Source organism: Trichomycterus rosablanca, unplaced genomic scaffold (genome assembly GCF_030014385.1).
Source record: "Trichomycterus rosablanca isolate fTriRos1 unplaced genomic scaffold, fTriRos1.hap1 scaffold_372, whole genome shotgun sequence".
Lineage (NCBI taxonomy): Eukaryota > Metazoa > Chordata > Actinopteri > Siluriformes > Trichomycteridae > Trichomycterus > Trichomycterus rosablanca.
In genome coordinates, this window is record NW_026947200.1 from 8,540 (window position 1) to 23,639 (window position 15,100).

Sequence of the window (15,100 nt, forward strand, 5' to 3'; positions counted from 1 at the left end):
CGATTCTTTGATGCTGGATTATTGTCAATTGTCACATACTTGACCCAATCATCTGTATAGACACAAAACCGGCCAATAGCACAGCTGAGATTTAAACCCTGGATCTCGGTGGTAGTGAATTTCTAAATGTTGTATTAATGTAGTGTAAACTACAGATTGTCTATTTAGTGCCACATTAATCTTGACTGTGTGTCCTTTCTCTTTAGGTACTTTACCCTACGAGATTAAGATAGTGATTGCTGGGAACCACGAGCTGACTTTTGATCAGGAGTTCATGGCAGACTTGATCAAGCAGGACTTCTACTACTTCCCCTCTGCCTCTAAGCTAAAGCCTGAGAACTATGAAAATGTGCAGTCCATGCTCACCAACTGCATCTACCTGCAGGACTCTGATGTTACTGTGCGAGGCTTTCGCATCTACGGCTCACCGTGGTAAGTGCTGCTTCCTCTACTTGTCTCGAAGCTTTCTAACAAAGTTAATGCAATAGTAGGCTGTCCCAGCACCCTGTGTTCAAATCTCAAAGATGTTTCACAAAGTACACTGTATGACCAAACACATGTGGACACCAGAGATGTTCACAAGTCACAAAATACGAGTCAGAGTCAAGTCATGAGTCTTTAGGCTAGAGTCCAAGTCAAGTCACAAGTCTTTAGGCTAGAGTCCAAGTCAGGTCACGAGTCTTTAGGCTAGAGTCCAAGTCATGTCACAAGTCTTTAGGCTAGAGTCCAAGTCATGTCACAAGTCTTTAGGCTAGAGTCCAAGTCATGTCACGAGTCAATATAATCTACACAAAACATATATTGGAAATGTATCGTAGAAATAAACAAATAATATGTAAGTTCAGAGTTCAAAAAACAACAACAGATTAGTCATTGTGCAAATGAATGTAATTTCCGTAACAAGAAGGTACCAGTTAAAAGCTTACACTGATATGTTTTGTTCTCATTGCAAAATAAAAGCACGCGATAAATCATGGCACAGCGGGCAAAATCCAAAACACAGCCAAAAAAAAATCATAACCACTGCTTACCTTAGCTTATGTTTTTCCAGATGCTATTACATTTATAAGCGTGTGTCCCATTAGGAACAGAATCCGTTATTTTGTAAATGTGCTTATAATTAAAAACCTCCAAACTTTTCCCGGTGGTGAAGTAAAACAGGAAGTGGTTAGAAAGCCGATCGAGCGTTTCATTACCACGTCATCTGTGTGACGCAAACTGAATAAATGCAGATAACAGCATTTCTTACTAACAATTACAATCAGAAGCTCTGATTGGTTCAGAAAGCGTCTTTTAACCATTAGCACCGATTCTGTAGGAGCGTTCCATTCACCCCGGTTGTTCCTGTGAAGTGCACTACGTAGGGTATTCCACCATTTTAAGTAGGGAGCGACGCTTCATCACTACACCGGAAGCTGCTGGAACATTTACACATTGTGTGTGTTGTGGGTTAAGACGGCCGGAGCGTTATTATTATTATTATTAGAGAGCAGAAATGACACGATCAGAATGATGTCGGATCATATATATATATATATATACAGTATATATAATTATCACACGTAAATAATGTTGCTGACTTTTGTTGTCCACGAGTCATTTGAAACGAGTCTGAGTCGAGTCTGAAGTTGCTGTGTGTGCGACTTACGTGCGACTCGGACTCGAGTCCCCATCTCTGCGTCACACGGCGACTTCGGCTGGATCTTTAAACTGAGACGTCTGCATCCAGATTTACAGAATTAAGATCGTGGATCATTATGTGTTAATAGCACTTAAACCCAGGTCCTGAAACAGGACAGCATCCACACACTCATCATCAATCCATAGAACGACAGCCGCTCTTTGAAGTGTACTTTTGTCCATATAGCGCACAGTGTACACAAAACTCAATTGAAAAACTCAACACATTTAGAATTTGATGCCGTAACAGACTCCAAAAAAGTTGGGACAGGGGCGTGTTTGTTGACGTGTCTCTACTGTTACCCCCCCCCCCCCGTCCCCCCGTCTCTCTCCCCTCGACAGGTCTAACTGCGCTGGAACCCAAGAAATTCAACCCCTGCTGTTTACTGGCTCCACCGCCGCCCCTGTTCCCGCCGCCCCCCTCGCTGTGGCAAAAGTCTCTGGTACGTCATGTGACTCCCGCCTCAGCAGTTGTTGATACCGTCAGGATGCTAAAATCATTAGACGGCTAGAGTTACCGTTCAGTCAGGTCCAAAACTCATCCTACGCTCCCGAGAAGAGAAGTGGGCGTGTCTAAATCCCTACGTCGCTTAAAATGCTCCTACTGAGGCGCCTTAATTCTGAGTGATGATCTGACTGAATGACGAGGGAGCGTCCGACGCCTCCTCAGCGCTGAAGATCAATCCTGTTCTGGGAATCAAGAGGATCATAATAAATATATTTTGGTTTAATAAATTGTTGGATGTGATCGGAGAAATTAGACTCTATATTTCTATACTGCAGCCGGCACGGCGGGCAGAACTCGTCATAAAGTTTATAGGAACGATCTGATTGGTCGTTTCAAATTAGTCTCTGATTGAATTGAATCGCTCCACCCAGTAGATTTGTAGCTGGACCACCAATCAGCAGACAGCAACAGCAGGGGGCGACAGAGGGGCGTCTTAATTTAACCCTTCACATTCTAACACAGATTGAATAGGCCGGTATGAAGGATTTATAATATATAGAAATACACACCGATCAGCCATAACATTAACACCACCTCCCTGTTTCTACACTCACTGTCCATTTTATCAGCTCCACTTACCATATAGAAGCACTTTGTAGTTCTACAATTACTGACTGTAGTCCATCTGTTTCTCTGCATGCTTTGTCAGGACCCCCACAGGACCCCCACAGAGCAGGTATTATTTAGGTGGTGGATGATTCTAAGCACTGCAGTGACACTGACATGGTGGTGGTGTGTTAGTGTGTGTTGTGCTGGTATGAGTGGATCAGACACAGCAGCGCTGCTGGAGTTTTAAACACCGTGTCCACTCACTGTCCACTCTATTAGGCACTCCTACCTAGTTGGTCCACCTTGTAGATGTAAAGTCAGAGACGATCGCTCATCTATCGCTGCTGTTTGAGTCGGTCATCTTCTAGACCTTCATCAGTGGTCACAGGACGCTGCCCACGGGGCGCTGTCGGCTGGATGTTTTTGGTTGGTGGATGATTCTCAGTCCAGCAGTGACAGTGAGGTGTTTAAAAACTCCAGCAGCGCTGCTGTGTCTGATCCACTCATACCAGCACAACACACACTAACACACCACCACCATGTCAGTGTCACTGCAGTGCTGAGAATCATCCACCACCTAAATAATACCTGCTCTGTGGTGGTCCTGTGGAAGTCCTGACCATTGAAGAACAGGGTGAAAGGGGACTAACAAAGCACGTAGAGAAACAGATAGACTACAGTCAGTAATTGTAGAACTACAAAGTGCTTCTATATGGTAAGTGGAGCTGATAACATGGACAATGAGTGTAGAAACAAGGAGGTGGTTTTAATGTTATGGCTGATCGGTGTATATATTATGAGTTAGTAATAAATATGGTTGTTTGAAGGCAGGATGTGGGCGTGACGTTAATCTTGATTTTTAACTAGGTAATAAATTCCAGCTCTGATCCGTTTGCTCTTACAGATTAATAATCCTGATCTGTGGAACAATAAGGACACGGGGGAGGATGGTGATAAATCGTGGTGCTCTACCCGCTGTGTGGGGGCACCGGGACCGGTCGGCCCTGCAGGACCTCAGGTACCATCGTTTACTCCTCCATACATTCAAATGAACCGAACATGGAACCGAATCAGAAAATATTCCATTGTAGCCTAGTGGTTAAGGTACTGAACTAGTAATCAGAAGGTCGCTGGTTGAAGCACCACCACTGCCAGGTTGCCACTGTTGGGCCCTTGAGCAAGGCCCTTAACCCTTAATTGCTTCCACCGAATGGTTTGGCTCACACTTGGGTCTATGAGGATGTCGTCACGGCTCGTGTTGAAGGACCTACTTAAAACCGGACAGTTGGTTCTGGGAGTGGTGTTGAGTTTTAAAGACGTTGAATTTCGAGGTATTTTTCTCCATAAGGATGTTTGGAGAACCTGTTAATGCGTCCATGGTCCCGTGGAGCTGCAGATATTTTAGTCTCATGTAAAATAATGAGGTTGTTTTTGACACTTAAACACTGAAAATAACACAAATATAATATAAACACACTGAAGTACAATTACTAACAGTTACACATCAATAACAATACTGTACAATAAAAGCTGCATTTTAGTTTTACTTCTTTATTGTTTCCTGACGCTTCTTAATGCTGAAGATGCTTGATGTTGGAATACCGTATTCCCTTCAGCACCGGCGCATTCACACGAGAAGTGACAAAACCGCTTTAGCACTGCTGTGCAGTTATTTCCTGTGAAGTGTGACGGCGGTGCTGCTTAGCACTTTGTTTACATCAGTCGCCGTACCTACACGAGCCAAACAAGTTCTCACCTGCACGCCGAGTTTAAAGGAACAAATTCCTCAAAGAAAGGCGTCGAGTTTCACAGATTTCAAGTTCAGTGGACGTCGGGTTACTGTACTCTTTGGTTTCAGCTTGGAACGAATGTTTAAAATGCGCAAAATGGTTCAAAGTTGGGTGTGAACTGGAACGGAATCTGTTCCACGTTGGTGGAAAAGGTCCATGAGTGGCGTGGGAATGCCCAGACGTCTCTGGAAAGGAATACAGGACGCTCACCGCCCAGTTTGACGATGCTTGAGAGGATCTGCATTACAGAATGGGATAAACTGCCTAAATCCAGATGTGCCTATAGGGTGTTTAGGTGTAGTTTGACTGCAGGCGCTCGGGTGGTGCAGGGGTAAAGGGTTCAAATCTCAGCGGTGCTCTCAACCGGTCAGGTGTCTGCATGAATGTGATTGAAACACTTGTCAGTGCGCTCTTAGTGCAGGTCACAAGCCCGGTGCTGTAAGCTGGTCAGGTGTCTGCATGGATTTGATTGGCTAATGTCTGGGAGGAGGGCTTTTTTCCACTCGCCGTCTCTGCTCCGTGCACCAGCCCGAGAAACACGACACTGCTCACCACGCCGGCCACGCCACGCCCCCCTGCGTCCACGCCGCCGCAACCGCCTAAATAAAGACGCTGCTGCCCTGGGTGATATCTGATCTGTACTGGGAATGCCAGCATGTCTTCACTGGGCTCACTGGACCACACACCTTAACACACCCTCCATCAGAGGTTACACTGTCAATACAGATGTTTCAGAAAGTATATGGACACACATGGATTTTAATTTATTTTAAGTCTTCCTCACAGAGCTGTATAACCCCCAGTGTTCCTTCCAATCTAGTCATATCCAATTCCCTGATGTTATTTCACTATTTAATCATTCACAGGGTCCTCCAGGATTACCAGGACCCATGGGACCAAAGGGTGAAAAGGTACCACACACACATACACACACACATATACACACACATATACATACACACATACACACATACACATACACACACACATATACACACACATATACATACACACATACACACATATACATACACACACACATATACATACACACATATACATAAACACACAGACACATACATACACACACATACACACACATACACACACACACACACACACACACATGAGCAAAAATCATCCACGTCCGTGTTGATGCAGCGTCTCTTCTTGTCTCCTCCTGTCTGTCTGTTTCCAGGGAGAAATTGGGCGACCCGGACAGAAGGTAAGACCCCGTCGAGTCCGTTCCATTTTCTCTCCTAAGTGGATTTGTGAAGGAGAAAAGAGAAACGGGCTGAGATACGTGCACACATGTACGGAGGGTTATTGGCTCCGTTCCCGGCTCTGCTCCCGGCTGGGATTCACACCGCAGCCACAGACAATAATGACATTCTAAACAAACACAACCTCGACACACATACACGGGGTATGGAGTCGAGTGTGTGTGTGTGTGTGTGTGCAGATTTGTGGTCAACCTCATTAGAGCCCGGACCGCATCGAGATCTCAGTGGAATTTCCCAGCGGTCCTATTCCACAATCCCCCTGACAGGCAGGTGTTGTTTCCATGAGGCTTTAGGGATCAGCGTCGGTCCTCGCTCAGGCTAAACGGAGGACACACGGACCTGAGAGGGGCGTGTGAGGGGGGTACAAGGCACGGACGCACCGACGGAAGGACGTTTACTGTATTGCGGTGTAATTTAGCTTAGTGCCCGAGCGTCCTCATAAATCATGGCTTTCCCACAGGCCCCGGGCCCCGCCCCGCCCTGTCTGCATTATCTAATTAAAGCGGGTGCTGCGATGGTGCATCGCTCGCTCCGTCTCTCGCCTGTCCGTCGCTAATCAGCCTTTCAGGAGCTCTCAGGAGACGCGCTGCGCTCACCTCTTATGTACTGTCCTCTCTCTGAACCCCCGAGCACATTCGGATATCGGGCCGTATTGATTTTTTAAACGTAATGGAACGGAAGGACGGGACGGTTAATCCAGGACGGAGAGTCGATACGCTGATCCTTATCTGCTCTAGTTTTCCTTTAATAATCATTTCCTTCTGTTATCATTACAGTCATTTTGTCTATTATTGTACTGAGCTGTGTTTATGACAGTGAGTTTGACACTGACCAACCATAACATTAAAACCACCTCTACACTTCTACACTCACTGTCCATTTTATCAGCTCCACTTACCATGATTGACTGTAGTCCATCTGTTTCTCTACATACCTTTTAGCCTGCTTTCACCCTGTTCTTCAATGGTCAGGACCACCACAGAGCAGGTATTATTTAGGTGGTGGATGATTCTCAGCACTGCAGTGACACTGACATGGTGGTGGTGTGTTAGGGTGTGTTGTGCTGGTATGAGTGGAGTTTTTAAACACCTCACTGTCACTGCTGGACTGAGAATCGTCCACCGACCAAAAATATCCAGCCGACAGCACCCCGTGGGCAGCGTCCTGTGACCACTGATGAAGGTCTAGAAGATGAGCGACTCAAACAGCAGCAATAGATGAGCGATCGTCTCTGACTTTACATCTACAAGGTGGACCGACTAGGTAGGAGTGTCTAATAGAGTGGACAGTGAGTGGACACGGTGTGTAAAAACTCCAGCAGCGCTGCTGTGTCTGATCCACTCATACCAGCACAACACACACTAACACACCACCACCATGTCAGTGTCACTGCAGTGCTGAGAATTATCCACCACCTAAATAATACCTGCTCTGTGGTGGTCCTGTGGGGGTCCTGACCATTAAAGAACAGCATGAAAGGAGCTAACAAAGCATGCAGAGAAACAAATGGACTACAGTCAGTAATTGTAGAACTACAAAGTGCTTCTATATGATAAGTGGAGCTGATAAAATGGACAGTGAGTGTAGAAACAAGGAGGTGGTTTTAATGTTATGTGTTGCAACCAGTGAAAACTAAGTGAAAACTATGCAGAGATCATGGTAGAAACTGGATAATTCGATCTCACAACCTTCCAGCTGGTAACCCACTAGGCTCCTAATAAAGGCTGGGACAAATGTGTAACCATAAGAGGATCACCTAACAACCATGGCTGAACTCCACAACTTCACAACTCACTCCACTCTTGACCAAGAGTCACAGGAAGGGTCGACTGAAATGCAGCAGAAGGAACTTTGATAGGCCTGTGTTCCGTATAGGCCTCACATTACTTTTTATCATTACAGGGACGCACTGGCCCTCCTGGCCTCCCAGGGCGACATGGACCAAATGGACATCCAGGACAAAGCGGGCCCAAAGTGAGTACAGACCATCATCTTCTAAAGCACCACACAGGTCTATACGAACATCTAATTATATTTAAATAAGATTATCCCGTAAATGTTAATGCAGGACTGTGGTTCTATTCAATCAACTCACTGATGGTAGATGGTGAGGGTAGAATCTGAGGTTAGACATAGATATATGCAGATGAAAAGGATAGACGCTGAGGGTAGAAGCTGAAGGTATAGGCTGAGGATAGATGCTGAGGATAGATGCTAAAGGTAGATGCTGAGGATAGATGCTAGGGGTAGATTCTAAGAGTAGATACTGAGGGTTGATGCTGAAGGAAGATGCTGAAGGTAGAACCTGGGGGTAGAAGCTAAGCATAGATGCTATGGGTAGATGCTGAGGGTTGATGCTGAAGGTTGATGCTGAAGGTAGAAGCTGATGGCTGGTGCTGAAGGTTGATGCTGAATGAAGATGCTAAAGGTAGATGCTGAGGGTAGAACCTGGGGGTAGAAGCTGAAGGTAGATGCTGAGGGTAGAACCAGAGGGTAGATGCTGAGGGCTGATGCTAAGCGTAGAACCTAAGGGTAAAGGCTGAGGATAGATGCTACTGGTAGATTCTAGAGTAGATACTGAGGGTTGATGTTGAAGTTAGAACCTGATGGTTGACGCTGAGGGTAGAAGCTGATGGTTGATGCTGAGGGTAGATGCTGAGAGTATATTCTGAGGGTATAAGCTGAGGGTTAATGCTGAGGGTAGTTGCTGAAGTTAGATGCTGAGGGTAGAACCTGAGGGTAGATGCTAAGGGTTGAAACTAAAAGTAGAAGCTGAATGTAGATGCTCAGGGTAGAACCTCAAGTACATGCTGAAAGTAGATGCTGAGGGTAGAAGCTGATGGTTGATGTGGGTAGATACTGAGGGTATATGATGAAGGTACAAGCTGGGGCTAAAAGGTAGATGAAGAGGATAGATGCTGAGGGTAAAATATGAGAGTAGATGCTGAAGGTAGATGTTAAGGGTATATGAAGAGGGTAGATGCTGAGGGGGGTTTTAGTAGGTGAGATGGGGTGGCATCAGGGTACGAGCCACGCTGCTGGAAATGGAAACGGAGTTTGAGGGTTTGAATCACGAACTGGGCTCACAAATACAGAAGGCACATGGAGTTACCTATCTTATCTAGCCATTGGGGGGGGGGGCAATTAGCGCACCCTTATTGCAGGTCCCAAGCCCGGATAAACAGGACGCCTGGGTCAGAATGTGAGTCTACGTCCAAGTTTAGATGCCGGGACCAAAGAGGATTATTTACAAGCTTAGGGGTGTCGGGGTTGTTTAACATTCAGAAGGGGAACCTGCTGAGACAGGTTCTGTGGTTAACTATTACTGACAGAGGTCAGAGGAGAAGGAAAGGTTACCAAAAGTTTATGGACACTTTGATATTTTACCTGGTATCGAGCTGGTATTGACGCAATAAAAGTGAGCTGTGTTTTCACCAGGGAGAGAAAGGAGACCCAGGACTGATGGGTTTGCCTGGAGCAAGGGGACCAATGGGATCCAAGGTCTGTGCTTGCTAAATGCTAGCTCTAATAGACACCGGATATATAAAATAAAACCATGATTATACGTGTGGTGGTATTTTAAATGCTGTAAGGATTTGTTTCTTTCGTCTGATGCAGGGTTTGTCTGGATACAAGGGAGAAAAGGTACAACAGTCTTCCAACACTTTCTGTCCTTATATTTTGTTTGTTTTGTGTCTTTCTGTGATAAATAATTGCTGGTTTATTATTAAAACTGTTTGTTTAAGCCGTTTCTTGTCATGTTGTGTGTCTAGGGCTCACGGGGTGATATAGGTGACGTTGGCCAGAAGGGTGACAAGGTGAGACTATCACACTTTATCAGGTGGTGAAATCTGATCTTGGAATCTGATTTTGGATTCTGATCCGGAGTTCCGTTGTTATTTTCTTAGTTACTCGAGTCATTTCTATGTTTGTACATTTGTTGATATGGTTGCTAGCAGAGATGGGGACTCGAGCGTCTTCAGACTCGACTCGGACTCGTTTCAAATGACTCTGACTCGACTCATGACTCGCAAAAAATGACTCGTAGAAAACAAAAGTCAGCAACATTAGTTACGTGTGATAATTATATATATATATCTGATCCGACATCATTCTGATCATGTCATTTTCTGCTCTCTAATAATAATAATAATAATAATAATAATAATAATAATAATAACACTCCGTCCGTTTTAACCCGCAACACACACAATGTGTAAATGTTCCAGCCAGCTTCCGGCGTAGTGATGAAGTGTCGCTCCCTACTTAAAATGGTGGAATACCCTACATAGTGCACTTCACAGGAACAGAATGAAACGCTCCAACAGAATCGGCGCTGATGGTTGAAAGACGCTTTTTAAACCAATCAGAGCTTCTGATTGTAATTGTTAGTAAGAAATGCTGTTATTTGCATTTATTCAGTTTGCGTCACACAGATGACGTGGTAATGAAACGCTCGATCGGCTTTCTAACCACTTCCTGTTTTACTTCACCACCGGGAAAAGTTTGGAGGTTTTTAATTATAAGCACATTTACAAAATAACGGATTCTGTTCCTAATGGGACGCACACTTATAAATGTAATAGCATCTGGAAGAACAGAAGCTCAGGTAAGCAGCGGTTATGATTGTTTTTGCTGTGTTTGGGATTTTGGCCGCTGTGCCGTGATTTATCGAGCGCTTTTGTTCTGTAATGAAAACAAAACGTATCAGTTGAAGCTTTTAACTGGAACCTTCTTGTTACGGAAATTACATTCATTTACAAAATGAGGAGGAAAGTAAAGACACGAAGTAAAACGGCTAAATACACTCGCTAATCTGTTGTTGTTTTTATCTGAATTTACAGATTATTTCTTTATTTCTGCGCTACATTTATAATATATGTTTTGTGTAGATTATATTGACTCCTGACTCGACTCGAACTCGTATTTTGTGACTTGTGAACATCTCTGGTTGTTAGAGATTTGTTTGGGTTCCGGACGCTACCTGTACCATCCCACTACTGCTGCTGAGATCTGGGGATCCGGGGTTCGAATCTCAGCGGTGCCATCAGACAATCGGGCATCTGCTTGGACATAGTTGGTGGTGGCCAAAACAGCCTAGACGTCGAGAGCTGCGATCGTCAGTGCGCTATCAGTGCAGGTCCCAAACCCGGATAGAAACAGGAGGAATCGAAACAGGAGGAATCGAAATCTGCTTGTGCATTAAATTTTCGTAGTCACATTGTCACTTAAGGAAGCGCGGCTGGGATGGAAAGTACAACCCCAAAAATGCAAATAATAATAAAAAACACAGAGTTTCTTACATTGACTTACATCTGCTCAACTTTTATTATTAAACATCCATTCCTGCATTTCAGGCCTGCAACACATTTAAAAAAAAGTTGGGACGGGGCCAAAAAAACTAAATAATGATGTGATGTTAAACAGGTGATGTGAACAGGTGATTGTAATCATGGTTTGGTACAAAAGCAGCATCCCGGAAAGGCTGAGAGTCAGAGGATCCAGTTTGTCCACATGATGAAAATGTTTAAAAACAATGAATGAAAGAAAGATTGGAAGGGATTTGCATGTTCTCCCTCTACAGTGCAGAATATCATTAAACCATTCAAGGAATCAGGAAGAATTTTAGTGTGCAAATCATACTTAACACTTTACTGTGCAAAAAAAAAAGCCTTATGTTAACCATGTCCAGAAGCAGCGTGGCTGAGGAAGAAGAGGGTACGGGTACTGGACCGGCCTGCCTGCAGTCCTGACCTGTCCCCAAAAAAGGACATGAGGAGAGTTTTGAAACGACGACGACCCCACATATTGCTGCACATCTTAAGACGTGTTTGCAGGAAGAACGAGACAAAATAAAAGCTGAAACACTAAATCACTCGCTCTCCTCTGTAAATGCTTTACTGTTCCAACTTTTTTTGGAATGTGTTGCAGGGCTGAAATGCAGGAATGGATGTTTATTAATAAATGAAATGAAGTTGAGCAGATAAAAGATGAAATATCTCAGCTTCATCCTGTCTGACATCAAATAAAAGTCAATGTAAGAAACTCTGTGTTTTTATTATATTTTATTTGCATTTTCCATACTGTCCCAACTTTTTCTGATTCTGGGTTGTACAGAGATTAGCAGCATGTCTGTCGGTAAGCCGTTGCAGGATGTTGTTAGCAGATAAGGAGCAACAGGTTACCACAGAATGGTTGGTTCCCAAGCTTTAGAGGAAGTCTGAAACTTTAACATGACTAGAGCAGTGTGAAGGGAGACTCACAGTTCTGTTCCTTGTTCTTCAGCTAATATGCAATTGTGTTTTAATAAATATTCTTCAATCAAAGTCCTTTAGTAATTTGTATTTCATTACTTCCCCAACATTGATTGTGATTGTGTTTCAGGGCACAATGGGTCTGCCAGGAATGCTCGGGCAGAAGGTGAGAAAGCAAGTTCTCATCCGTGATCCATTAATTTATATAAATAAATACAAGTATCGGTCAACACATGCTGCATATGTGATATTTTTAGGGTGAAATGGGCCCAAAAGGAGAGCCAGGAGCCTCAGGGAGCAGGGGACCCACCGGCCGACCAGGAAAAAGAGGCAAACAGGTTCTCCTGGGTTACTGATCACACTTGCATTGGTTTTATTCCTAAAATTCAGTCTGATGTGAACTGAGGTTTGTTTGTTTTCAGGGTCAGAAGGGAGATATTGGTCATATGGGACCAATGGGACCTGCAGGCCCCCAGGGTAACCCTGGTCATCCTGGTCCTCCTGGTTTACCAGCTTCAGGTACATTTTTGTACAGAGTTCTGGCTTCACTTTAACAGTTCAGTCCTGGAGAAACAGGTCACAGGGTGTAAGAACCTCCTGTCAGAGACGCTGAAGGATCGTTTTAGCCCCGGAGCAACCCGATCTTCTGTCCCGGAGCCCAAAACCATGACATCATGTTCCCAAAGTGAGCGATAGGAAAGCCCGAGCTCCTCGCTGATATACAAACATGATGTCAGCACTTTATTAATGCGACGGCCTGTTCGACCCGCCATGCAAATTAATAGAACACACGCTCTTCTGATGCCTAACGTTGGGGAATTTATTTTTTAACTGTTTGGCACAAAGTGGTGAGCCACGATTCATGTGGACTCAAATTCGGTTCATCTGAGATGAGCTCAGACCCAGAGAACTCTAAGGCGTTTCAGGTTGCGTTTCTTGATGCAGCGGCGGACTGTCTTAGTCGAAGACGTTTTTCTGAAGTGTTCCCGAGCCCATGTGGTTGTATTTATCACGGCAGCATGACGTTCCTCGAGCAGCGCCGACATTCAACAGCGGCTTCTGGACCTATCATTCACAGACTGAGATTCTTCCAGAGATTCTTCAGATCTTTCCACAATATTCTGTACGGTAGATGATAAAATACCTTACACTGAGAACTGATTGATTCTCTCCTGAAGTTTGGAACACAGTGGTGAGCCAAAAAGACAGACAAGCTGTCATGTGGACTCAAATGTGGACACATTTTCAGTCTTTCGGTCCATTTGAGATGAGCTCAAGCCCAGAGAACTCTAAGGCGTTTCAGGTTGCGTTTCTTGATGCAGAGGTGGACTGTCTTAGTCAACAACGTTTTTCTGAAGTGTTCCCGAGTCCATGTGGTTGTATTTATCACAGTAGCATGATGTTCCTCAAGCAGCACCAACATTCAACAGCGGCATCATTCACAGACTGAGATTCTTCCAGAGATTCTTCAGATCTTTCCACAATATTCTGTACGGTAGATGATAAAAGACCTCACACTGAGAACTGATTGATTTTCTCCTGAAGTTTGGAACACAGTGGTGAGCCACGATTCACTTTTGCTTGTAAAGACCGACAAGCTGACGTGGACTCAAATGTGGACATGTTTTCAGTGTTTCGGTCCATCTGAGATGACCTTAAGCCCCGAGAACTCTGAGGGGTTTCAGGTTGTGTTTCTTGGCGCAGCGGCTTACTGTCTTAGTTGATAACATTTTTCCGAAGTATTCCCGAGCCCATGTGGTTATATTTATCATGGCGGCATGACGTTCCTCAAGCAGCGGCTTCTAAACTTATCCTACACAGACTGAGATTCTTCCAGAGATTCTTCAGATCTTTCCACAATTTTCTGTACGGTAGATGATAAAAGACCTCACACTGAGAACTGATTGATTTTCTCCTGAAGTTTGGAACACAGTGGTGAGCCAAAAAGACTGACAAGCTGACATGTGTACTCAAATGTGGACATGTCTTCAGTGTTTCGGTCCATCCGAGATGAGTCCGGACCAAGAGAACTCGTGTTTTGTACAGAATTGGCGTTTCTGTACAGAATTGGGTTTCAGGTTGCGTTTCTTGACGCAGCGGCGGACTGTCTTAGTCGACACCGGTTTTCTGAAGTACTCCAAAGCCCATCAAACATTAAAATCATTTCTTTGTGCTGTTATCTGCTCTGGTGTGATTATTTTATTTGTGATTAAACATTATGAATGATTTCTGTTCTCCAGGGCTTTACATGGTGGGTTCCAAAGGAGAAAAGGGTGAACAGGGTAACCCGGGTCACTGCGACTGCAACTCTCTTACACGCAACCCAAAGTTTGACCACTCATTCAGAAGCAACAGCTACCCCCGGGTACCAGCGGTAAGCGGATTTGACCTAATTAACCAGCATTAGCTTAGTAGCTGGGTGCTCGGTGGCGCAGCGGCAAAGTACGCTAGCCCAAAAATGCTGAAAACTGGATTTAGAGTTCAAATCTCAGCTGTGCTATCGACTGGTTGGGCGTCTGCATGGATTGAACAAGCCTAGTGGTTTGGAGGTGCGCTTGTCAGTGCGATCGCTCTCGGTGCAGGTCCCGAGCGTGAATAGAAATAGGAGGGTCGTGTCAGGAAGGGCATATGGTGTAAATGATTTGCCAAGTCTGATATGAGGACCGGATTCGCTTTGACGACTCCAGCTGCTGCAATTACGGCCTCTGCTGGCTGGTTGTGGCACTGCACAGAGACGCAGTGCGTGACTCTCTCGCTGTGTAAACCTGCCTCGTGCAGGGGAAAAGAAGTGGCTGGTGACCGCACACGTTTCGAAGAGGCGTGTGTTAGGTACAGCCCTCTTCAGTCAGGGTGGAGCTCTGATGTAACCATCTAGTCGCAATTGGATACGATTAAATTGGGATACGAGATACTAGACTGGCGTTTAATGACATTGTACGGGAAACGTAGAGGAACCTGAGCATTGTTAAGCATCATTAAGCTGTTGTAAAATGTTGTACGCAGATAAGAAACAACAGTTAGCACAGAATGGAGGTT

General features: G+C 44.8%; 1 protein-coding gene across 1 annotated transcript; it reads left to right on the plus strand.

The window, feature by feature from the left end:
• Nucleotides 1-206: 206 nt before the first annotated feature.
• On the plus strand, nucleotides 207-14,438 carry LOC134307879 (acetylcholinesterase collagenic tail peptide-like; the record flags this gene model as incomplete). The annotated part of the gene is made up of 13 exons (XM_062990600.1): nucleotides 207-432; nucleotides 2,023-2,110; nucleotides 3,642-3,755; nucleotides 5,394-5,438; nucleotides 5,726-5,752; nucleotides 7,713-7,784; nucleotides 9,249-9,311; nucleotides 9,429-9,455; nucleotides 9,584-9,628; nucleotides 12,195-12,230; nucleotides 12,322-12,402; nucleotides 12,487-12,583; nucleotides 14,305-14,438. Coding segments are annotated over 13 exons (1,055 nt in total), but the record flags the coding sequence as incomplete, so codon positions are not given.
• Nucleotides 14,439-15,100: the final 662 nt, after the last annotated feature.